At 36.6% G+C, this 26,719-nt stretch overlaps 3 protein-coding genes across 4 annotated transcripts; 2 read left to right on the forward strand and 1 right to left on the reverse strand.

Moving 5' to 3' along the window:
• Window positions 1-916: 916 nt before the first annotated feature.
• On the reverse strand, window positions 917-12,170 carry slc5a8l (solute carrier family 5 member 8, like). The gene is made up of 15 exons (XM_017480427.3): window positions 11,381-12,170; window positions 10,826-10,891; window positions 10,546-10,597; window positions 10,125-10,192; window positions 7,958-8,112; window positions 7,636-7,776; window positions 7,388-7,517; window positions 7,201-7,289; window positions 6,952-7,064; window positions 6,371-6,438; window positions 5,975-6,061; window positions 5,490-5,683; window positions 5,152-5,264; window positions 4,966-5,054; window positions 917-4,269 (listed from the first exon to the last, which is right to left on the reverse strand). The coding sequence occupies exons 1-15, from the start codon at window positions 11,732-11,734 to the stop codon at window positions 4,150-4,152; spliced, it is 1,839 nt and encodes a 612-aa protein (XP_017335916.1). The 5' UTR covers window positions 11,735-12,170; the 3' UTR covers window positions 917-4,149.
• Window positions 12,171-14,453: 2,283 nt separating this feature from the next.
• tshba (thyroid stimulating hormone subunit beta a) lies at window positions 14,454-16,316 on the forward strand. Its single transcript, XM_017479940.3, has 3 exons — window positions 14,454-14,581; window positions 14,884-15,061; window positions 15,918-16,316. Exons 1-3 carry the CDS (start codon window positions 14,550-14,552, stop codon window positions 16,185-16,187), a joined length of 480 nt encoding a protein of 159 aa, XP_017335429.1. The 5' UTR covers window positions 14,454-14,549; the 3' UTR covers window positions 16,188-16,316.
• Window positions 16,317-20,642: 4,326 nt separating this feature from the next.
• slc25a55a (solute carrier family 25 member 55a) lies at window positions 20,643-25,682 on the forward strand. 2 transcript variants are annotated; one of them, XM_017479937.3, is made up of 10 exons: window positions 20,643-20,723; window positions 21,567-21,669; window positions 21,773-21,898; window positions 22,298-22,353; window positions 23,523-23,613; window positions 23,704-23,822; window positions 23,980-24,172; window positions 24,305-24,459; window positions 24,545-24,620; window positions 25,002-25,682. In XM_017479937.3, exons 2-10 carry the CDS (start codon window positions 21,650-21,652, stop codon window positions 25,159-25,161), a joined length of 996 nt encoding a protein of 331 aa, XP_017335426.1. In that variant the 5' UTR covers window positions 20,643-20,723; window positions 21,567-21,649; the 3' UTR covers window positions 25,162-25,682. The 2 variants fall into 2 exon arrangements, with proteins under 2 accessions (XP_017335426.1, XP_017335427.1); XM_017479938.3 differs by lacking the exons at window positions 20,643-20,723; window positions 21,567-21,669 and having other exon boundaries at window positions 21,806-21,898; window positions 22,298-22,903.
• Window positions 25,683-26,719: the final 1,037 nt, after the last annotated feature.

Raw genomic sequence — 26,719 nt, forward strand, 5'->3', positions numbered from 1 at the left:
TGTTAGGAAAGTTGCTCTAACCTGTATCTTCATTATGGAGAGGATGGTGAGAATACTTAGCCCATTTGCTCCTGGTCATTTTGTAGACAGATAGCCCCAAAATTATTAGAATTATCACACCGAGCACTACGCTGAACAAAATGGTCAGGGACGTTTCTGAATTATTCAGACCAGCACCTGCTTAAATAATGAAATTAAACAAAGATCATTTATAGGTGTATATGTAATCTGAGAACCTAATTCTGTATTATAGTAGTGACAATGTATTTCAAATTTTACCAGCAGTTTCGTTGCTTGTTTTGTTGCCAATAGTTTTAACATTCAAACTGTTGGTCAGTGGTGTTCCATTGCATTATGGGTGGTTGCTGGACTGGTAAAAATGTGTAGAGCCAAGGAAAGTGCAATCAAAAGAGAACACCTCAAAAGCAATTTATTGCACAGGTCCATGGCTATCCAGATGTCCTTTGTGCCCTTTAAAAAAGTAACACAAATTGTAAAGTTATATTAAAGCTATAAAATTATGGTAACTACTTCTGCATGGTCATCCATCCATCCATTTTCCATAAAACTTATCGTACACGTGGGAGCCTGGACTCTGGTCACACGACATGTGCTTGTTGAACATCCCATTCCACGTTTAGTCCCCCTTTGCTGCTGTAATAACCTCTACTCTTCTGGGAATGCTTTCCACTAGATTTTGGGGTGTGACTGTGGGGATTTGCTCATTCACACAAGAGGTCATTAGTGAGGTCAAGCATTGAAGTTGGGCGAGGAGGCCTGGGGTGCAGTTAGCATTCCAGTTGATCCCAAAGTATGAATACTAAAATGCTGTTTTATTAGTGCTGGCTATTGTAATACCCTTAAGTACCATATTTTTAGAATAGTTTTGACTGTGATACAAAATTTTTTTTTAAAAAAAGGAAAGACATAAATCTCTTAGGATTACCTAAAATTAAGTCAAACATTAACATTTTTCTCACTGAACCACCTTGGCTTGTCTTCTTGCAGTGATATTTTTAGGCATGTCCATGGAAATATTGAACAATAATAATAATATTGCAATAATGCAGAAATGCATAACATATTTCCACAAAAGTATACAATCATGTCTGGATAGGGGATGTCACACAGTGTCTTCTGCTGTTTTAACGTCTCCATTTACTCGCGGAGCAACAGATGTCTCCTTGTCTGTAATGTCTATGCTGTATTCTTCCTCTTCTCCTTTTAAATGAGATTTTAGAACATGTTTGGGCCTGTTAGTTCCAGTGAAGGGAAATCTTAAAGCTACAGCATACAAAGACAATTGTGTGCTTTAAACTTTGTGGCAGCAGTTTGAGGAAGGCCTAAATATGGGTGTGATGGTCAGGGGTCCACATACTTTTGGCCATATAGTGTATTTCACTAAGCTACCACTTTAGAGTGTGGCTCCATTAGGTTTGCATTTCCTAAATATAAATTAGACATGCAATAACACTGACTTTGTTTACACTGACTTATTTAAATAAAGTTGCTGTATAAGATGTGGAACATAAATTAATCCCTTTGGAAATTATCCACATTTCTATATGAATAGCATCTACAATGTGATCTGATATTAATCAAACTTATACAACATTTTACAGTTCCTCATCTTTATTGAAAAAAATGTTTATACAGTCTAGGAAATTGAAAGACATATACATGAACTCTCTAAACTCTGATCTGTTCAGCTTAGTGGGTAGACGGAATTTGAGACCATTTTTAACCATGTTCCATTTTTATTTTATGGGGGTTTTGCATAAATTACATGCTTCAGATCTTCCATGGCATTTCATTGAGAGTGATACAAGTCTTTACTCTATCTGGTATTTCACTGCATTTGAAAAGAATTCAGTCGTAAAGTGCATATTACAAAACTGTGTTTGGCTGAGCACCTGAACATATCTATTTTCCTAAAATAAAATACAAAATAATCTAAAATAAAATAATATTCTAAATGAACTACAAATAAAATATTATTCTAACGTATAATACAGTTCATTAAAAGGATAGCGTATCTAAATGACTTATACCCCTGACAATTATATTCCTCCCATAGATGTGTGCTTGCCAGTTATTAAACCTAACATGGCACTAGAATGAAATTTTGTTCCACCTCATTTGATTGCTTTATGGTTTGGCTAAAGTTTTTCATGGTCTTTAAATCTTCTCTGCTAACAGGCATCCTCTCTCCTTTTAGAACACCACCCATTTATACCATGAGTAAAAAAAAAACAAGGCTGGCAGTATGGGTTTAATGTGTGACTATAACAATGTGTTGTAATACTGTTAAGTAGTAAAGTTTTTACTCACCTAACCTTTGGATGGAAGTGACTCTAAATAATAAAACCACAACGTAATCATGTAGTGATTGTTGTTTTTCAGTGAGCTCTATATATTTTCCACTCCCTGAAGAATGGAGTATTACATCACATATCAGGCATGTAAGTGGGCGTAACCTTCCCATGCTCCTTCCTGTGTGGTTAAGTTGATAAGGAAACAGGTGCAGTCAGCTCCAGTGTTTAACCCTTGAGTGTTTATACTGTGCTGATGTATGTTCTCGTAGTGGATTCTTAATAGAGGTTCCCATTTTATTACTGCATGTACAGCACATTATTTTACTTATATAATTACAAAATGATCTCCAAATTTACTTGTATTTTTATGGTTTAATTGTATAATTACTAAAACATTTACAATCACTTTATTCATTCTAGAGACGCACCAATGTATCGGGCGATAAAGTTTTTCACGTTTAAAAACATCCGATGATCGATGATCAAGGCCGATTATTTCCTGTCAGTCAAAAGAGGGTGGGAAAACATTGAATTCGTGCTGTGTGTAAAGATGTCTCGTGTGAAATTACTTAGAATTGGGTGACAATGATGACAAAACTGCAGTTTGTAAGCTCTGCACTGCTAAGATTTTACACTGCATGCTGTAGCAGAGAAGAAGCAGTGCGTATTTTTTTCAGCATGCATGTTGATGAATGAGTGCTTTTACACCTGACGCTGCAGCAGTGTAGCAGGAGTTTCGGCGTTAAGTCTAATTTTGTAAATAAATAAATAAATAAATAAAATTGCCGCGATGCTCGAGCTGAATTAAAGCACCAGTACACGGTTGAAAGATTTAAATGAAGATGTGTTGACAAAAAGGGTATATATTGCACAAAAATATATATATTTGTAGAGTAGTATATTTCATATCCAGCTAATGTTAATGAGTTAATATCATCAAAAAATAAAAATTATATTATATATTACCAGTTTGATGTTTAATGATGAAGTAAAAATACTTTCGTTTGTGGTGAGTGAATGTGAGACTAACGGGAGGTTTTGTAGAATTCAGTCAATTAATTCTGTTAATATGAATTAATAACATTCAATAAGTTAAAAAATCTTAATTCAATCTTCAGAATTTAGTTCATTTAATGTTAATGTGAGTAATGTGTTTTCTGTTTATGAGACCAGTTACTGTGAAACAACTTGTTTAAATTGAGAGAATAAAGTTTTTATTTGCATTTCCTTTCGAATTGTGGAATTAATTATTATTAATTTAAAAGAAGGCATAAAAGGCAGAACCACCAAACTATCGGTATTGGTATCGGCCGGTATCACTCTGAATAAGCTATCGGTATCGGCTGAGAAATTTTGTATTGGTGCATCTCTAATTCATTCATTCTTTCATCTACTATAACTGCTTTATCCTGGTCTGGTGGATCTGGAGCCTATCACTGGAGTGCTAAGCATGAGGCAGGAAAACACCCTGGATAAGACATCATTAAAGGGTCTCTCTCTCACACAAACACATGTCAGGGGGCAATTCAAAACATTGGCCCATAGTGCTAACTACAGTCAGTCTTTGAATATTGTATTACAAATAATGCTTAATTCAATTCAAGATATAATAATAATAATAATAATAATAAATAGGTTGCCTTGAGATTTGAAATATAAAAAGTTGCCAAAGAATACACATGCCATTACAAAGAAAGTGGTTTAAAATTGTAATTAAGTATTTGATTAAATTATTTTCTTTTTTTATGTACCACTTTCTTAGTTACCATGGTTCTATGTCTCCGGACTAAGTATAATGAATAAATTCATATTAATGTGGTGATAGAAAAATAGTTTAGAACTTGGTGATCTTTTCACTGTCCTTCAGTTTCAGTCCGTTGTCAATGAATTGAGGATTGTCCAAGCCATATGGATGCTCTGGCCCTACCTTCTCAACCAAGTCTGATACAAGGTTCTGTAAAGAAATTCAGACAAGTAGAAATTGTAAGTCTCATTTCCAATGTCAAAAGATATCCAAATACCCAAAAGATGTACATTAAATGTAGGAGGGCGGTTAGCCTGAGGTGGCTTTCAAATGGTAACTTTAATATACAAACAATTTACTCTTTAGTTTGGCATTTACCATTTCTTTATTGTATACTTCATGTTAATGCAACATGAAGAGATGTAGACATTAATCTTAGAATTAGGGAAAGGTGTTGCCTGTCCTCAAACTTACTGATGACTGAAAATAAAAATCCAGGCAGAAATACTGTATAAAACTATAGTATTTGATAGTATTATTTAAAAAGAAAAAAACTTTTTTAAAAACATGACAGCAGTTTGCAAATTTAGATTATCTGGCATTAAGTCTTGCTTTGCTCTGGCCACCCAAAACTAGCTCTGTCCCATTTTTGCTACCGCAGTCAAAATGTATTGGATCTGCCCTTATCATGCAAACACACTGACTCCATTTACAAACTATGATAAAGAAATCCATGACAAGCTTTAGCTGTAAGTACAGTACATTCCAATAGCTTAACCTGAAATAAACATTAATATGCTGTTCTATGTAATTATACTATAATATATTGTTATTCATATAATTATCATTTATAGTATAGTTTCTATTTCAGACACTGCATTAGTCATACAAAGTGAGAACCTTTACCTCAGTGCGCCTTTTACCGCAGCCAAAGCAGAAGAAATCTTCCTTCCTAACAAACATCTCTGGGTTTATCTTCTCCTGTTTACAGCCACCTAAAATAATACAAAACCTACAGTGTTTACAATTCGCCTTATTACTGACTGTTCAGATTCCATCTCACTATAAGTGTTAGTACTAGGAGCCTCTCACCTGTGATGGCACTGACAATAAGCCCAGTAGTCATCGTCACCAGCACTGCCACAGGGCAGAAGTACAGGTAGGACAAAGAGTACCAGGAATCTGCAAGTGCTGGTCTTACAATGCTAAATGATAAATAAGTGGTACATTTTGTGATTAACTTTACATTCTGTACTCATACAGTGAATAGTATTGCAAAAGAAGTAATACGTATAAGGATGCTGCTGTTTCAAACTTAGTACATAAAAATGCAGCAATTCATCTCTATCAGGCAGAAAGCAGTGGTGTCTGCTTTCCCAGTGGTGCCTTGTAGGTGAAATACAGAACCTGGAGAAAAAAAACATTCTTGCCTTGACTCTGTGGTCAGTAGGGATGTTGTTGACCATGCTGCCACTGTAGTGGTTATGTTTGTGTCTCCTGCACCACATCCTGCCACGCTGAGGGGAAGTGGATTGGTCTTAATCGGTAAAGGAGGGTACACCTGAGCGCCAATGCCTACCCACAGGGTTATAATCAGGCCGGATATTAACCCAAACAGGCTACCCTGAATACAGAGAGATACACTCTTTCAGTTCAAAGGATTAAAAATTCATGATCATGAATCATGATACAAAAATGACTAGGCTACCATGAGAAATCAATTATTAAAAATAAATAAATAAATTTAAAATAAGTTGCCAGTACTCTAAACATTACAAAAAGTATTTTGACCCTATTTTTTTTTTTTAAAGCTGTTTAAATTAAGTAATTAATTGCTGGATTAAAATATCTAAAGAAATATGTCAGAAATGTGTTGTGTAAGTCATAGTACAGAATACTACACAATGTAACTTACAGTGGAGTTAGCACAACGGAAGAACATGCCCAACAGGAAAATCCCCAGCAGAGGTCCACTGATCATACCAAATATAGACAAGGCGGCCTATGGGAAGAATTCAGCCAAATCAAACATGACAAATATCATACAGCAAAGGGTGCTGTTTACGCTATAGTGAACACTACACAATGCACTAAGATAGGGGTTCTCAGCTCCAGTTTCAGGCTTCTGGACATACAGAAAGCTGTATCAGGTGTGTCAAGAACAGAAAAATTCAGGCCAGTGGGGCTCTAGGGTTGTAGTTGAAAACTCCTGGACTGAGACTACAACTATAGTAAAAAATAAAAACTTTATCTTTTATTACACCCACTTTATTATGTGTTAAAATGCAGAATAGTTTATAACATTTTTTACCTGCAGTATACTTCCCATCAAAGAGGCAACTGCTGCCATAGCAATGCACAAAGCCCCAAAGAATACACCTAGAAAATTAAAGGAATAATAAATCATTTACGAAGATGAAAGCTTAAACAATAGATATTTTAATGCCGATCACACATTAGTGAAGCAAACAGCACCATGAATTGTACACAAGCATGACATGCGTGACAAGTAACAGGGATGAAACCTCCAAAAGACTGATAAAGTATGAGGAAAAACCTACAATAACAGTTAACATAATAATCAAATGAAGCTTCCAGAGAGGGTTTGTCATGGCCTATTTTAAGATTTTCCTACTGAGAAGAAATAAGCTTCCATTATAAGAAAAAGAAGAGAATATTATGGTTGTTAATGATTGTTTTACTTAATGGTTGTTCATATGGGGCAGGTCAAATCTTTTTGTAGCAATTATTTGGCTGCTTTTCCTTCGTAGTTCCGTTTAATGACAAATATTTTTTTCCACCTCAAGACAACAGTTATTTTGAGATTTGGTACATTGATTCCAAATTTGACGCAAAACTACCCATTAAAATGGTAATTCTTTAAAAACTTACTCATGCTCATGTTAATCCACGACAACTTTCTTTCACTCAGATTGGGCCACATAGGTTTCACAAAGTCTTCCACTGTGACGGCCACCAGAGCGTTAATGCTGGATGATACCGTACTGGAGGTATAAAAGCAAACTAGTTAGCTAGTGACCTGAACTATTTGAACTTTTATACACAAAGTCATAAATGCAGCCATAAATACATCAAATGTCTTATTGTTTGAATGGAGCCCGAATGGAGATTCCCCCTCACCTTAAAGTTCCACTGTATGCAGCAGCTACAAACAAGCCAGGAAGGCCGGGAAATTCTGCTAGAATGTCCATCACTAAATATGGAAGAAGCTACACATACACACACACAAATACATATATAAACAGGGTTGCTTTATTGTGAACATATTAAACCCTTTTTTCCATCACTATAGTTTAGTGAGCTTCACCTGGTCTGCAGAACCAACATCATTGTTAGTGAAAGGATCACAGTCTTTATAGATGGAGTACATGGTGAGGCCAGAAAAAATTGCTAGACTCACAGTAATCCACAACCCCACCATATTTACATATAGAGACCTAAAATAGCAACAGGAATAGAACAAATGAGAGAGCTGATATGAGATCTGAGAAGTCCACTCTTTTACTATTTTACTATTGTTATTTGGAAGGTAAATTTGGATGAATGCACACTCACATTTTGGCATGGGTCATAGTTTTACAGGAGATATAGCGCTGCACCTGTGACTGGTTAATGGCATACATTGACACCCACATCAAACTACCCCCGACAACTATGCTCCAAAAACTGTGCCGTCTCAGAGGATCTGGATCAAAACTAGAGAGACAGTTTAATAGTTAATATTTGGGCATCCACAGAAATAAGAACTGAATTGTGAGACGTCAGTAGCAGAGTAAGATTTGCACCCAAGCATTTATAAAATGAAACGGCCCTCACTGTGTGACATACAAACCATTTCTTCAGTTAATGTATAACACTTCTCAATCCAATGACTTACCTAAACGTGTCTAAGCGTCCACCATTGTAGTTATCCTCCCAGATTTTTCCCAAGCCTCCCTGAAGCACGGCCCCACGAGCGATGACTGCTATAAACCCGGCCAGCATAATGACCATCTGGAACACATCTGTCCATATCACTGCCTTCAGGCCTCCCTGTTAAGAAGAGCAGTATGCTGCATATTACTGATCTGCACACGTCAAACAGCACTGAAATCACTCAACAGTCACTGCACTTTCACATTTCAGTCATACATGACAAATAGCATGAAATATTCCCATGGCAATAAATCCTCACTGCCTTTACAGCTTTTTGCAATTTAGGTTGCTTCAGCCAATTCGGAGTCAATATAGAGCCAATATAGAGCACAACAGCCATTGACCTGATCACGCAGAACAGTATCAGCAGGCATGGTCATTAAAATGTGTACAAAGTGCCCTGATTTGTACAATGAACCGTGAGCAAGAGGAAGGGAACTGAGCGTGGAACAGTGCTCAGTGCTGGCTAAACTGAAATGCTCTCATACATGACAATTTTTCTGCATGCTTACTTCACTGATCCATGTTTGTAAATACCTTTATGTGTGTGCAAATCACTGCACCTTGGGCTAATTTGTAATGACTATGCTAACAGATAATTCTGTGCGTGCTCAGACCTGCTGCCCTCACACTATCAACACTATCATACTGTTTAAATGCCATAAGATGTTTTATCAGGTTACTTGTATTGCAAGAATACAAGCTCTGATTTCTTCACAGAGTGCACTTTAAAGTCTGCTTTGATTTGATTTTCATAAGTAATTGTGAAGTACAGTCCCCTTCTAAATTGTTGGAACAGCATGGCCAACTTATTTGTTTTTGATCTACACTGAATACGCTGGGTTTGAGATCAAAAGATGAATATGAGATTATAGATCAGAATTTCAGCTTTCATATCCTGAAATCTAAATATGTTAAACAACTTAAAGCATTGCACCTTTTGTGTCAGATCACACAATTTATAGATGAGCAAAAGTAATGGAACAGATAGTCTTAAAATAAATGAAAGTAAAATACACTTAATATTTGGTTATGTAGCCCTTGCTTGCAATAACTGCATCAACTGTGACCCACTGACATACTAAACGTTTACATTCTTCTTTTGTGTTGCTTTTCCAGGCTTGTACTGCAGCTTCTTTTAGTTGTTGTTTGTTTTGTGGTCAGTCTCCTCTTCAAGAGGTGAAATGCATGCTCAACTGAGTTTAGGTCTGGTGATTGAATTGACCAGTCTAAAACCTTCCACTTTTTCCCTCTGATGAAGTCCTATGTTGTGTTGGCATTGCTTTTTGGATCACTGTCATGCTGCATGATGAAGTTCCTCCCAGTTAAATTAGATGCATTTTTCTTCTGAATTCATTCTGCTGCTACCATCGTGAGTTACATCATCAATAAAGATTAGTGAGCCCATTCCAGATGCAGTCATGCATGTCCACGACACTACCTTCACCATGCTTGACTGATGAGCTTCTATGTTCTGGATCATGAGCAGATCCAGTCTTTCTCCACACTTTGTCCTTTCCATCACTTTGGTAGAGGTTCATCTTGGTTCCAGAACTTTTGTGGCTCATCTCTGTATTTCTGTACTGCTGATGAGTGGTTTGCATCTTGTGGTATGGCCTCTATATTTCTGCTCTCAAAGTCTTCTTTGAAAGGTGGATTGTAATACCTTCACTGCTGCCCTGTGGAGGTTATTGGTAGCAGCACGCAACACCTATAAGTCCATATATGTTACAATATTTTTGATTACTTGAAAAAATGGGATTGTTTCCAACAAAAGTTGCCATGTTCTAAGTCGTTAACTCGTCTAGATGTAGTTATAAGGAAGTAAAAGCTGAAATTCTGATCTGTCCTCTCATATTCATCATTTGATCTCAAACTTAAATGTCTTCAATGTATAGAGAAAAACTATAGAATTGGCTTTTCCATTCCAATACTTTCAGAGGAGACTGTATGGGGGCATCCAGACATATGCTTATATGGCATAGTATCACGTGGTATCACATACTGATATCTGAAAATTTTTATGTACAAATTTGAATAAATGAGCAAGGTATAGAACCGATACCCAATACGATTATCACTACTGATGCATCCCTAGTCCTGAGACCAAATAACATGTTGTAACTGACCAGGGTGCAGTAGATGATGCAGACGACACCTGTGGCCACCAGCACTCCCCAAAGGTCCAGGCCAGTAACTACAATACAAGCAAAGAGCACATAGCCTTAATATGTTTAAATACAGTTAATATTTTTTTATATTTTTTTTATAACAAGAGTAATTTGTTATATGTAACTATGTGATTCAAAATTTGAATGATGAAAATATTTGGTATATTCACACTTGGACTTTGTATTTCTGTGTAGATAAACACCTTTATTCATATCAGCAATTGCATATTAATCTTTTTGGCACAGATATAATTCCTCATGCTTGTGTGAGAGTGTTGTCATAATATAATTATGTAATTACATACATTATATAATTATGCAAATCTTAATAAATGTAAAATATTCTAGTTACATTTGTAATCAGAAACATTGGACTTACTCTGATTGAGGGCAAGCGCTGGGGCATAGATGACCATGCCTGTGTACAAAATCTTGTAGACAGAGGAACAGACATTAGATAATTAGCAAGTGACCTATTGGTCTTTCATTTAAGACCATTTATTACTATATCCATTACTTTGGACAGCAGTGCATCAGGTAATTACATGATGGAAAAACAATGTGCGCACATGGCTTTTTTTCCACTGTAATGCAAACACAATTAGGTTATTAAAAATGTATGAAAGTGTTGGTCATAAATAAATGAAAACTCAACTCACTGTCTGGACTATGTACATGGTTGTTCCAATCACTCGAATAACCTTATTGAAGCGCAGTTCCAAGTACTGAAAAAGAAAATGGTTTTAAAATACTTTATTAAGACAAACATTTTATGCTGGTTGTTATTTATTTTATTTATTTTTTTGTGTTTTTTTTGGTTCCTCCCACACTGAAAGCAAAGTATATCTTCATGTCATAAATGGCATAATATGATATATTATTTTTATTTACACTATAAAAACCAAGGACATGGAACAGTATATTAAAAAAAAAAACAAAAAAAAAAACAGGAGAATATCTAAATTGTAAAATGAGATGTTATGAAACAACTTGATTTAGACAAGCATTATTTTAACATAATACTGTAGAATTTTACTTTTACAGTTATTTTATAGTTATTTTTATTTCCCTCCATTTCTTTTTGACCCAAAAGTGATCTGAAGTCAAATTAATCATACTTGTGATTTATCAACTGCCAGAGTATTTTTGGACTTTCTTGTCTGTCTGTGTGTTCACGTCTACATTCATTTTCCCTGTTTGGTCAGCTCTCTTACCTCATATGTACTGGTGATGCCAAGGCGATAGAACAGAGGCACAAAGATCTCTGCAGTGATGGTGGACATGATGGTGTAGGAAAAGGCAAAGAGCCAGAATGCTGTGCCATATCTGTAGGCCTCTGCAGGAGTGCCAATCACTGTGATCCCAGACATGAAACTGGCTGTGAGGGACATGGCGACTGGCACTGCTGTCATCTGACGGCCCCCCAGCAAGAACTCAGCACTGCTGTTTTCCTTACGGCTTCGGAAAGCTTGAAAGAGCCCAATGCCAGCAGCTCCCAAGATCATCCCAGCAAACACTACATAGTCCCAGACTGAGAATGTAGCCGTTGGACCTCCAGTACCAGCCATGGTTCGTACTAACACAACAAAGGCACGCTTTTACTCCTCTATCAAAAATTAAAACCGCCCTTTTTGGCCTTCCATACACAATCTCAGTGTCATACGTTACAGATTTACCAGGTGCTTTTTGTTGATCTGCTGTAAAGTTAGCTTTTAATAGACATCTTCAGTTTACACAAAATCCATGCAGTAAAGACATCTGTATAGCAAAATAATCCTTGTTCAGTGAATGCAGGTGGTGTTCCTTTCCTGTAGAGTTAGGCTCTCTTTTTGAGTAAATTTATCTGAATCCCCATGTTCATGTAGAGAAAAGAATCAAATAGCTGTCCGACTGGCAATATCTGGTAGGAGGTAGCATGCTGTCCTTCAAAAGAATCTAGAGAGAAATGTGAGTTAATGTTCACTTAAAACAGAAGATATCCTACTCATACCCTGCTCCGTTCGATTGTTAAATAGAGCTTTTATGACCAGGTTCATAAAGTGGGTTTGACGTAGAGGACAGTGAGTATGTACCAAGCTCAGCACAGTGTCCAAAAGATAACACATTTTTTGTGTGAGACTATGCTTGATTCTTGAACATACTGTTCTTTCTGTGAAATAAACCACTAAAAGGCCTCCTAAGTTACTCTTTTTTACACATATGTTAAGATAAGGATTAACCCTTGTGCATTCTAACAGACATTTTTGTCTTTTTAATCATTTTGTCTGTGTTAAAGCAAACAGCATAAATTTTGCCACAGGTATGTATTTTTATTGGAATTTTAATATTTCATCCTCATTTGCTTTCATAAATCTATTTTAAATTAGGTACACAAAATAGTTACACTCAGGACCTTAAGGGCAAAAATGTCCCCATTGAAACCCATTCAAACTGAAATATTTAACCCCTGTGACATTTAATCCATGCATTCTGTTTTAATACGCTTTTATTTTGTTGACGACATTTGAAGACATTGATGAATTTTTTTTTTTTTTAAACATTTTTTGTGAAATGTGTACTATTTTCTCAGGTTGAGCCTCTGGGGAAAAGACACTTTTCTTTTTTTTCTGATTTTGCTGCATTATAGAGCACTGCAGACAAACTGAATAAATGATGCAGCTATAATTGTGTGGGTGTGTTTGTATGGATATCAGAGTTGTGGTTTGTATGTGTGTACTGAAAATTTAATGTGTGTGTGAACAGTTTGAAAGAAAGAAATTATATTGTACTGGAAATCACAAATCGCAACCTTGCGACAGCTTCCCGATCCAGCCAAAAGAATGATTTCAATACTTTCTTCTTTTGTGCAAGGCATCCTTAAAAGCTATATATATATATATATATATATATATATATATAAATGATAGATCTGGGAAAAGGGTTGGTGACCACTGCTGTGTAATTTTTTACTTACTGTGTTTTCCATGAATTATTCACAGAATATACATAAAGTATATACACTGGATGCACATGTTTTTAACATAGCTGTTGATTACTGTTTCCTTTATTGACATATGAAAATATGCTCATGACAGTATGGAGCCAGTGACCACTCACTCAGCCACAGTAACCTTCTTTTTCAACTGCTCATTCCTACATAAATACATGGGGTATCCTTGTAATACTATGCAATGACTATACTGCACAATACACTGCTTTAAGAATAACTAATTTTGGGAAAATATTAAACTTTTTTATGCTGTTTAAAAATGTGGTTAAGCTACAATTTAGTAACTCAGTTGCTCACTTGTTGTATATTTCAAATTTCCTAGAAGTGAAGCTTTTACTTACAATATTTAACCCTTAAGTGGATACCATGGATAGTTAGTGACCCATGAACTCATCTCCCTCTTTGCTCCCTGTCAGCTCCCCCTTACCACTTTTTATTACTTTCAGTTAGGTCCACACCACTCAAATATTATTCATTTTAGGTTTTTGTTTGTGTTTGTTTGTTTGTTTGTTTCCAATTTCCCAATACCAGTTTGATAGAATTATATGCAATTTATTTTCACTTTCTGTTAGATAAATGCAGGAGAAAATGATGATGTACAATTAGTCATGAACATAGTTGTATAGTGTGTAACCCAATATTTTTTAAATAATGCCTAGTGCTAGTGCCTGACAATATATCTGTGCACAACTAGTTCTGTTCCATTCTGGTACATATGCAACAAACAAGATGCAAAAATAGAACATTATACACTGTGTTTTATTGTTCTGTTTTGTTATTGTCAACATGTTGCACTTACTGTATGTCTGGAAGTCCCTGTTCAACAACTTTACTGTGTACTATTTAAGAAATTGTTCAACCTCTTTAGTAACAGCTTTAAGCAATAAGCCATTATGTTTTGATCATGTAAATGTTAACATACTGAGATTTACTGTGTAAGATCTACAGCAACTAAGCATTTACTAATAAAAGATTATGGCTGTAAAATATTTCATTATATCATCATTAGAATTTATGAAATTACAGCTGACTGTGTCACATTTCTTGTAGGGGGAAAAAAAAGCTTTTGAGGTCCCATATAATTCTTAGAATTGAGTACACATTGAGCTAATGTATGTAACATACTGTCAAAAGAGGCTGTAATTTTTACAGAGAATAATGACAACATGTCCAAGCTCTATTACTATTATTAAAATTGAAGGCCAATTCCAACTAGGAAACAGCTCTGTTTCTTTGAGCTGCACTTGAATATAAGCATTGCAACATGCACCAGCAAGCCTTTAGTATGGTCTAGTAGTGTGTGTGGTGAGTGCAGCTGATTTGAGGAGGAGGCAATGGTTTTATGAATTAGGTTGGATAAGGGGAGATCAATATAAAAGCAGAATCCTCACAGAATGAACAGGAGTCTGGCTGCCAGGGTAATCAGGTAAGGAAAATTCTGAGCTACTGGTTTTCTGTGATACAAGTATATTGGACTTTATAAATAATTAAATGGATTGCTATTTTAAGAAATTTGTGTTCAGAAATCAGAAGGAAAAACGTTCAGCCTTTCATAGCTTTATTTCAAGAAATGAAGCACTCAAGAAATGTAATGTGATGTGCTAATTAGCAGCAGCAATTATTAACCGTATTATGTATGTTACTGTATACACTTCCCCTCTTTTCTAAACCTGAACTTGGACAGTAACCATTATTTTACTTCTGGTGTGCCCAATCTTCTGATTTTAGCTTGTCCAGAGACATGATGTTTGCTCCTGTGTTAGTGGCTGGTATTCTAGGCCTTCTTGTTGGAACGGCTGTACCTATGTGCCTCCTGACAGAATACACTCTCTATGTTGAGAAGCAAGAGTGTGACTACTGTGTGGCCATCAACACAACAATATGCATGGGCTTCTGTTTTTCGAGGGTAAGACACTTCTTATTTAGTGTTTAAACTAGTTATTTAGTAGTGAACTAGTTAGTGAGCACAGTAAAATAAATTTAAATAATTTATCAGTAAACACCAGGTCTTATGTTACATAACAGAGGCTTGTAGAGTTCCCCAGAAAAGTATGATGCTGAACAAGATGAACAAGATAATCTTTTTTTTTTTCAACTGCTGCAAGAAACTGATACTGCTGAACAAAATCAAGAACCAACTGTTTAGGTTTTTTTAAAGTTTAGTTTCTACTATTGTATTTTCATTTCAGACTAAGCAGCCTAATAATAGATACTGAATATATAACAAAACTACCTTTAAACTGACAGAATATGCTGTTGTTTTTTTTTAAAAAATGATTTAATATGAAAATATAATCAGAATATATCAGTGAGCATAAGGAAGTAGGAAGCAAATCCTTTGCTCAACCACACTGAAAAACTCTTTTTCGGTTTCCCGTAACCACCATGTGATGACTAAGGTTAAGGAAGAGAGAATAAGAGTGTGAGAGAGAGAGAGAGAGAGAGAGAGAGAGAGAGAGAGAGAGAGAGAGAGAGAGAGAGAGAGAGAGAGAAGAACTTCCCACGAAAAGCATCTTATCAGTAAGAGATAAGCATACTTCACAGAAGTACAGGCGTACAGGCTTGCAGAGTTTTCTAGAAAAAGGTTAGAGGATGTTAGTCACAAGATGAAACAAAGATTCTTTGAAAAAAAACTTCTGTATGTAATTGATACTGCTTATTTGTTTATGTAGCATTGCTGAACAAGAAGCCATTTCCATTCTTACATTCTTCCATGATGCACTTTTTGTTTCTGTGTCTCTTACATGTTATGCATCTCTCAGGACAGTAACATGAAAGAATTGTTGGGACCTCGCTTTCTAATCCAGAGGAGCTGTACCTATCAGAATGTGGAGTATCGTACAGCAGTTTTGCCTGGCTGTGCCCCTCATGCTGATTCTCACTTCACCTACCCAATCGCTCACAGCTGCCATTGTAGCATGTGTAACACACGCAGTGATGAGTGCGCCCACAAAACCAGATTCAGTGCAGCCAAGTGCTCCAAACCAGTCCGACATTTGTATCCCTATCCTGGGCAAAATGACTACATCTAATTCAGCTTCAGTGATACTTTTGATAACAACTATATTTCAGAGTCAGATTGGGGACTTGAAGACTTTGTTTTGACCTGATCTGTACATATAATAAAACTACAAATGTAATAAAAACATGTCTGCAGCCAACAGTGGAACAGCTGTTTTGTTTGTTCAGCTGCTGAAATTTTATGAACAGTAGTATTCCATGATAGGCTTTGCTATGGGCACCAATCTGGTCATCCTTAAGACCTTAATGAGTGTTTGCTTACTAGCATTAAGGCCAGGAAGTTACTATAAGGCATGGGTCATTGCCTTCATCATTATTTCTTGTATACAAGTTATTGCTCTTTGGAAGAGCAGAAAGATAAGACAATGACTACAAGTATGAATCAATTAAAGGAAACCATGTCAAGGCTGGAAATCTTGCCTGCTACTCTAAATTTAAATCAAACTGGTAACACTGTCAGATTACTGTAAGTAAACAGAAACAAGTTACAAGCTGGCAAAGCTATGAAGCACGACCAAGAAATGGGGCTATCTTTGGGATCAACTGGAATGCCAACTACACCCCAGGCCTTCTTATCTGGCATCAGTGCCTAACCACACTGATTCTCTTGTGACTTAATTTTTTTTTACTGATTCATTGTTTAATTCATCTTTATTGAGGTTTCCACACAAAAAAGATATAAAATCATCTCTTGGGCACAGTGTACAATACACTTGATAAATATATAATGTACTTCCACTAAAAATAAAGTTCAGGTCAAACTACACCATCCATGCATTTTCTGTATCACCTATCCTACATAGGGTCACTGGGGAGACTGCAGCCTATCCCAGAGCTCAGGGCACAACCCACAGCAGGGCACAGTTGCATACACATTCACACACTATATGGACAATTTGGGAATGGCAATCAGCCTACAATGTGTGTCTTTGGTCTGGGGGAGGAAACCAAGAGGAACCTCCAAGGCACTGGGAGAAGGTGCAGGCTCCGCGCACATGGAGTGGAGGCGGGATTCGAGCCCCCAACCTCGGAGGTGCGAGGCAAACATGCTGACCACTAAGTCGTCCCCCTGCCCCAAACTACACCAAACATGGTAACTAATAGTAAATTCGTTTAATTAATTTTATAATAGCAACAAAACAGTTCAAAATAGTGTTGTAGCAATTAAGCGCTTTGCGGAATGTTCCTTTATATCACTTCATGTTGAAGCCCACAGTGAACAGCAGGTTCTACATAAGATTAGTGGTATCATGATGATGTTTTTGTTGCTTAGTAAATTAGTAATATTAAATTAATATCTTGTTTACAGGATGGTTAGTCAGTGTGAGATTCAAGTGCCGTTCATCAGACGGCTGTCGAAACACTGTTGACACCGTGTGGAGAGGCCCTGGGGGGAAATATGACATATTCATGAACGCGCTAAAATGGACCGCATAGTAATAATGACGAGAAAATAATTATGGGGTTTAGACTGCCATTTTGAGTTTGCCCAAACGTGAGCTTTAGCAAGTCTGAGCAAACAGAGGGTTCGCCTCGACTTCTCCCGAATTACATAAACGCGGAAAGAAAGAAAAAAAACGGACCTAGTTACACATCACATGCTACAGGTCACATACAGCTAGAACTGGGGAGACGGAAGTCCATCATTCTCTGTCACTGATTGGTGGGCTTGTCTCGATGAGCCCGCCATCGTCATTTTTGAGCCGATGCACTCTTTCATTCGGCCACATTGCCCCAATAGCCTGGATATATATATATATATATATATATATATATATATATATATATATATATATATATATATATATATATGTATGTATGTATATATATATATATATAAATATATATATACATACATATATATATATATATATATATATATATATATATATATATATATATATATATATATATAAAAAATAAAAGTTGTTTCCTCAAAATTATTTATCAAAATTATCTCACGAGTTTGAAGTCAGCCCAAGTTACATTGCACATCACTACAGTAGATGTGAAGGCTGCAGGAATAGCTTTAGAGTTCCTGCAGCTAGCATAATTTATTTTATTGGATGAAAATACTGGACCAATTGTATTAATTAACAGATGCTGTTCTTCATTTGACCACCATATCAAAAACTAATCATACACTACCCAATTATCTTTATTATCGTGTGTTTTGGGGGTGGAGGAGGGGGTACTTGTGATACAGGTTGACAAAAAATATTTCTCTACTGTGTATGCAAACAGTTAAATACACTAGGAACGCTGTTTGAACCAGAAATAACGGTTGGTATAAGTAGTATTATTATCATTGTAACAATTATTATTATTACTATTATTAATATTTTTCATTGTTCTTATGTTTTTGTTGTTCTCACAGTTTTTCCTGATGCTTCATCAGTATTGTACAAAATAGAGCCATACCAATACAGCTACTGTATTGAATTTAATTGCGTCTGGAAATCCACTTTATTTAGTATTTTTCTATTGTACAGTTTTTTCAAACTACCTAAATCTCTGCAAGAATTCAGTTAAGTGTTATAAAAGGCCCCTGAAGTAGAAGCTTAAATTATAATACAATACTAACAAATTCAGCTTATGCAATCTGTCTTCCGAACTGTTTCTGCTAATTTATGGCTAAAGTAGACTTGCTGTCATTCAAGATGTTTGTTTAGCTGTTTTTGCTATGAAATGTAGCATCCCATTATGCATACTTGAAAAACTCAAACATTGTCTGCCTTCCAGGAATATTATGCATAATATGAATGCATTTAAAATCTTACTCATCAGAGATGTTCATTAATTTTGGTGTCTCAAAAAAATAGGCCTTTTTTCTTGTTATGCTTTTTTCTTTTTTTATTAACTGCTATCACTTTACATAACTCTACAATAACTTAGTAATTCCCACAGGCTTGAACACAGTCTTACCAGATTATGGTTTCAGTACTGTGACTAGTTCTCCCAATGATAACACAAGTCTACATTTTAGGAAAAAAACATAATGCTGATAAAAGGTAGTGGTACCTCAGTGATCAAGTCATTGGTCTACTTATCAGAAGGTCATGAGTTCAAATCCTAGCACTGCCAAGCTGCCACTGTTGGGTCTTTGGGCAAGGCCCTTAACCCTCAACTGCTCTGTTGTATAAATGAGATAAATGTAAGTTGCTCTGGATAAGGGTGCCTAATGCCATAAATGTAATGTAATAAAAGTGATGGAATGTGACTGTCAGCATTTCATTAAGACTCATTTTAGGTCCCTGTGTCTGATAGCCACTGGCATTTTAGCCACATTCCTGGTGATAAACGTGGCCAGACATGTAAGACAATACTGGATTCTCAACTGAAATGGATCTCCATATGGTGGCTGGAGGCCAAAGGACTGACAAATTCAGTTATTTAGCATTTGTTCTAAAATAATATCTAATAAAAATTTATTTTTCATCAAGGAACATTCTAGTTAATCACAGGACTACTAGAAGGCATGGATCAAACCAACTTAGCTTGGACCTGTAGGGTTGAATTGGATCTCCAAGATGTCCTTGGGAGTATGTGCCTTTATGTGTCTTTAATGTTTCATCTGCATTACACAGACAAACATACAGCGGGTACTACTTGGTAATTTACTTTATGAACTGGCATCATGAAAAATAACAAGTGAAATAATCAAGGGAATAACTACCATTGCACATTAGCTGTAATTTAAGCACACATACAAAATGTCTGTCTCACAGTGACATAAAACATACATTTATTTGAACACTGTGTCACATCATTATTACGTGGCTGCTGTGCACTTCCCTAAGCATTGTGACCATGATGAGCGTACTATTTTAGGATGTGTGATGTTATGAATTATGACTTGCATTTTCTAGGTAAAGACATTGATAAAGGTGTTTCCTGAAGCTTCCTTTAATCCTGTTAGAAGTCAAACTGTATATTGGTAACGTTGCACAACATTACATCCCATGTGAAAAAACTAATATAGTACCAAAACACATGTAAAGCATTAGATTGATGGTTGTTGGTATAAAGCTTATTACATTTTGAGTTGTATTTAAAGGGTAAACCAAGAATGTAATACTTTTCCCCCTGCACTTTTTCAGACATGGGACCGTCCGTGCCCATCCCAGATCCTGAATATCAGCAATATCGGTAAACCTGCCAGGAAAAAAAAAACTGTGAAAGAAAGACACCTACAAAACTATAATAAGGTGCTAATATCGATATCAGCGGGTTTAAATGACAATAATTAATACCAACACCGATAATGAAAAGTTCTTGATTAAAAACGAGCAAAGCCAAGAATGTGTCATTTGACACCACACATGATCTCTGTGATAGCAGCCCTTTGTAATGTAATATAAACAGTTCTGATTGGTTGAGGTGTGTGACGCGACTCCTCGGCTCCTCCTTCTGCTTTAAGAGATGATGGAAATTTCCAGTCAGCCATTCATTCAAATTCATTCCGTGTTTAACGAACGGAAGTGAAGAGTTTCAGCGCCTTTTAATATTTACCAACAGTCATTGTGGTTTACAGTCGATTAAAAAGGGTAAGTGTTTTGGTTTTTTTTGTTAAAATATAATTTTTATGTACACAGTTTTCCTGAGAAATTTGTTGTTAAAATTGTGTTTGGATTAAAGTTTGTTAGCTACTTAGCTGACGTGTTAGCTTAAACATTAGTCGTTTATTTTCATCATTTCAATGAAGTCTGCTAATATTATTCGGTGTTGTTGATTTATTTCGACGTTAGTTTAGCCACATAGCCAGTTAAAAATGGTTATTGAGTATTTCTCAGGTAATATAAATGACTCAACGACGGGAGCTGATTACTTCACCTCGGCAATGTGTCGTTTTCTGGATGCAGGCTAACCGCCATTGGCATGTGAGGTCGAATAGTCGGCTAGTGTTACCTACCGGCAAAGGGGTGTTGCCTAGATGAGAAGTATTTTGTTAAACAAATAGCTTGGCTTTTCGTGTAGCTTTGCTAGTTTGGTTTGCTTTTTAATCCCTTATTTTGGTATTAGCGGACTTTGGTGGATTTGGTCAATTGGGAATTTTTAGAAAGGAAGCCAAATATTTCAGACTGACACATTGTACATGTACAAAAAAAAAATCCCATAAAGGATGGGTATCTTTAATGGCTTAACAAAATATATTTCTGAATCTAAATGTGGGGGTTTGTTTTGTTTTTTTGTAAGATGGGTAAGTCGAGTGAATCTGTTAAGCACATGAAAACTATCTTCAGCTTGTGACTAATAACAAGACTGTATCCATTTCCAGTGGGACTGTGAGCGATTCCTGTGCCCAGCCTGGCTCTAAATAATCTGTGTGTGAGTGAGTATTTACCAACGCAGATATTTATTGGTAAATTGTCTTTACTCTCTACTTTCAGGTCCATTAACGTTCCTGTCCTGTGTAATCAAGCATTTCAGTAGTGTTTCTCTGTTCATTATCCATATTTTCCGAAACTTCACAATGTCTCAGCAGCAGATTAGGTATGTATTGAAAGACTTAACTGGCTTGTTTATTATTTTCAGTCTGTGGTGTGAATATATGAATTTTGTTTGGCTTTGCCTTTTACTTCCTTTTCTTGCTCAGCCTTCCAGCTAAGCTCATCAATGGTGGTATTGCTGGTCTTGTTGGGGTCACTTGTGTGTTCCCTATTGACCTAGTGAAGACTCGACTCCAGAACCAGAGACAAGGTCAACAGGTCTACAAGAACATGTAAGCAAACCTTTCTCACAGTCTTTACCTGTTTTAGCCCTGTTCTCTCCTGTTGAGATCACGATTGCCATGGGCGCACACCATCTGGTGTTCAGGGCCCCTTGTAGCCACTCCGTGATTGGCAGTGAAGGTTGACTTTGGTGTGTGTTTAGTCCCAGGAGGTCAGTTCACTCAAATATCAATGGATAGGCTCACTGGAATGTGTAACATACATACATGAGGTGTTGCCTTTCAGCTATTGTTGCCCATAGCTTTTGAAGAGACATGCAAAATTCTCGTACTATTAAACACAGAGGGCTGGGTTACTATTTGTGTATGCTAAAGCATGACCTTGTGGTGACATGATCTTGGAATACTGAATGAAGTTGTTTTAACCTAGTGTTTAAAATTATTTTTTAGGATGGATTGTCTAATCAAAACAGTTCGAACTGAGGGGTACTTTGGCATGTACAGAGGTAAGATTCATCCTATATTGAGTGTTTCAGTATGTGTCTCATGCTAACAAGAAGTGACATTGAGCTATAGTAGTCTATGGCTTCTTCTGCTTTTACATTTAAGCTGTGCTTAAATCCACTTGCCTGTGGTTTATGACTACAGAACTGGTTTATGCTATTCTACAGTTTAAAAAAAAAAATAATAAAAAAAGAAAAACACTGTGGTTAAGATGGATCTATGTACCGAGTATGCATGTAGCTAATGTAGACACAAGCCAAAATGTCCACAATTGTACAGTGGCTACCAAGTTTATTTGCTGCACTTGATTACCAGTTAAATTGTAGACTTTTTAATCATCTACAACACATCCTATTGGATTTTTTTTTTTTAACATGGTAGTTCTGCAGTGCTTGAGGTAGCAAAACTTTGAGCATAACAGCCCATGTTTGTATTGGGTTGCCGCTTTTGTGAGGAATGCTGTTTGTTTGCATCTGTGTTTTTTCATGTTACAGACATGGGTCCCCCCTGGGATAGTGAAGGCTAGCCGATTAAGGCGCAGCCACGCTGGAGGCAAATCATTTATCATGGTTCTTTCCACTCTGCTCTATTACAATTAGGCACAATGTGTTTTTGTTGAATACTTTTTGCTCCTTTTGTTTTATTCATAGCCTTTGAGTTTCTGTTGACTTTCTCCATTTTGTCTACTATTGCTAACTACTTTGGCCTTGTACTGTAGAACTACATACCTCTCTAACCCCTTTGAGTCTTCTTTAATTTACTTCTTTTCCACATGTCACTTTCTCCCATTTTATACATACATGGCTATACATTATCTGCCACTGTCCCTTGCTCTTTAATGCATAGGGGATTTTGAACTAGAAACTGTTTTCTTTCTCTTCCTTCATTTATACCTGCTTTCATGGTTTCTAATCTCACAATTTATTTTTCTGTAAAAATCTAAGTCTTTTGTTTTTTGGTTCTGTTATGTCAAATCCCCCTCCATGATCATGCCATAGTCATGTGAGATTTGCTTATAGCCTGTTGGCTATTTACTAATATCTGAGTTTGTATTTGCACAGCATGGTTCTGTTTTTGTCTTTGGTATGATGGTGGTGGGGAATGGTTGCTCTGTGAGGTGTATGTGAATTAGTTACTATTCTTGACTAACCTACTGTGTCTTGTCTTTTAGGTGCTGCGGTGAATCTTGCTCTTGTCACACCTGAAAAGGCCATCAAGCTGGCAGCCAATGACTTCTTTCGTCAGCACCTTTCCAAGGATGGGTACGCAATGCTTTAGGAAATTCTGGGAACAGTAATTTTATACATGCAGCATCCCTTGACCGTTGTATTTACAAAATGCTTGTGTTACAGGAAGGGCTTGTCTGTGTTCAAAGAAATGTTAGCAGGCTGTGGTGCGGGCATGTGCCAAGTCATCATTACTACTCCTATGGAGATGCTGAAAATTCAGCTACAAGATGCTGGGAGATTAGGTAAGTTTATACTCTTGTGATTTAAGGCCACTAACTGATTTTTGCAAGCATATAAGGGGATGTACCCCTTATATGCATGCCTGTGTATACTATACTGTATTCTATAGTTATAGAAAATAAACAAAATGTATAATTAACATTCTTGTTCTCCTTGCAGCTGCTCAGCAGAGAATGCCTGGTATCCTGGCTGCCACCAAGCTGGCTCAGACAAACCCTGTGCTGAGCCGCTCCTATAACGCAGTGCCGAGTTCTGCTCGCCAAACCATCTCTGCAACACAGATCGCCAAAGAGCTGCTGCACACAGAGGGAATCCAAGGTCTATACAAAGGGCTAGGAGCAACACTCATGAGGTGTGTGTGTGTGTGTGTGTGTGTGTGTGTGTGTGTGTGTGTGTGTGTGTGTGTATTGGATGTGAATTTTAGTACATTTGTGATTCCTTGTGGTGAAATTTTTATTTATTTTATCCCACCTCCTTCCTACAGAGATGTGCCCTTCTCCATTGTCTACTTTCCTCTTTTTGCTAACATTAACCGTTTGGGTAAGTGCTCTGAAGATGATGTGGCACCATTCTATTGGTCGTTCATGGCTGGCTGTATAGCTGGTTCGACTGCTGCAGTGGCGGTTAACCCATGTGATGGTGAGTAAGGTTTTTTTTTTGTGTGTGTTCCTACACCACTATTTCCTGTTTGTACAGAAGTCAATTTCCTGTTCATTTGTTTTAGTGGTGAAAACCAGGCTTCAGTCCTTGAGCAAAGGTGCTAATGAGGAGACCTACAATGGAGTTCTTGACTGTGTGAGGTAATTATTCAAACCACTTATACCAAAAGTTCTCTGAAAATGTCATCTTATTAAATAGAGATGAAAGCAGTTTGCAATTGGGCCAGCATCAGCAACTTTGAATTTTAAAAATGTCTTGGGGTGGTAGTAGTATTTGATCAGTTTGTGTTATCAGATTTTTTTTTAGGTGTCCTTTCAAATGAATTGCTCCAGTGAAAAATTGCTTTCCTTTTTTTAAAACTTAGTATTTGGAAAATAATGGCTTGGTATCAAAGTTTTAGTAACCGAAAAGGAAATGGTGTTTGTGCGATTTTTTTTTTGTTTGTTTGTTTCATTGCAGCTGCTTGTAATGGTTTTGTGAGTTGTGACTGACACTTGTTATGTTTTGTAATGTTTTTATAGTAAGATCATGAAGAAAGAAGGACCATTCGCTTTCCTGAAGGGGGCAGGCTGCAGGGCGCTGGTCATTGCTCCTCTTTTTGGCATTGCTCAAGTTATGTATTTTGTTGGAGTTGGTGAATACATTCTGAGTCAGAGAGCATTTAATGTCCTGTCTCCTTAAGCAAGTCTCCAGAACTGCCTCGACTGAACCTGCATTGGGGACATGAGACGTGCACAATCAAATATACAGATTAGTTAGATCGACAGCTTTGCTGTCGTTTTGTTTCCTTAGCTGGTTTCTGGCTGTTGCACTTCCTGTTTGGTTTGCTCACTCATGAGTGGATGTGACCAACATTATGCACTTGTGGGTAAGGGATTCTTCAGGTGTGGGTGAGAGAGAGAGAGAGAGAGAGATGGTGCTCTACATCCTTCTAGAAGGATCTGCAAGCATTTCCCCTCAGTGAGGGATGATGGTGTCACTAATTAGGCACTAAGATCAACATGAATTTTTTTTGTGTGTAGTGTCTGTCAGTCATCTATTTTTGTGTTTTGCTAATAATTACTAATTATTAGTATTTTGTTTTTCGTTTTTTCCCCCCCATTCTGTTGATGGTTCTGAACTACCCAGGATTGTGGGCAAAAGGGGTTTGGTGCCACAAGCCATTTTGAACAGTAAATTTATATAATGTAAAAAAAAAAAAACCTTGTTCTAAGGATGTCTGAGTACTGAGTTTTGTGGACCAGTTGAAAACAAAATGTGTTGTTTTTGGACAATAGGAGCTATACAGTTGTTTTGTGCAAGGTACATGCTATGATTTATGATAGTATTAACTGCTCCTGATCCTGTTAACAACTGAACCTAAAGCAAACATTAACATTCTAATTCCATTTTTACTTTTAATCACTGTGCTAACAAACATTCGTCTTATGATTGTTGAGACCCAATACCCCCTTTTATTTTTTTTATTTTTTTTTGTGCACCAAACAGTTTCCAAGGGTAATGTTGACCTACCATACTAATAGTAAATTTACATCATGTGGAGAAAAGGAAACAAAAAACATTTCCTTGCTTCTGTGAATTTCAGGGTAATATCCACGGCATCTGCATTTAGTTTCATGTCAGTAATGTGGAAATGCACCATCCCTGATTACTGCATTAAGTAAATAGTATATTTTGTACAATATGTCAGAACTGTGAAGGGTGTAAAGTGCCTGTGTGGCTTACACCTACTAGATGAATAGTTGTGCTAAAAATTGCCCAGCTAGTTGTATGTTTTTAAACTGCATCTACATTATGAACATCATGGGACTCTATTTGTTTATCTACTTGATCCTTACTGTCATTTCAAGTGTTAGCTCAATTTGTAATATATTTGTAGATCATTAAACATCTATTTGAACTTGATGCTACACACAATGTGTGTTTATTACATTCACACACCCCCCCCAACGCAGTTCATATTCAGAACAGTTACAACATCCAAGCTATGGCAATCATTAATAATTTTTTGTGCTTTGGATAACAGGCTAAGCCCCCTACTGCCGGGTTCAAAGTACAATGCAGCACCCGAGCAAGTTAAAAATGCTCTAGAAATATAAACGTATGTCTGCAGAGTTTTTTCCTTACATTCACAGCATTCTCTTGTAGGAAAGGCATGTGCCATACTAAAGATGGGCTTAAAGACAGTGGGATGTCAATTCAAGTTGTGCTTGTTTGAATAAAGATCTACAATACTATG

The sequence above is a fragment of the Ictalurus punctatus genome, chromosome 11 (genome assembly GCF_001660625.3).
Source record: "Ictalurus punctatus breed USDA103 chromosome 11, Coco_2.0, whole genome shotgun sequence".
NCBI lineage: Eukaryota > Metazoa > Chordata > Actinopteri > Siluriformes > Ictaluridae > Ictalurus > Ictalurus punctatus.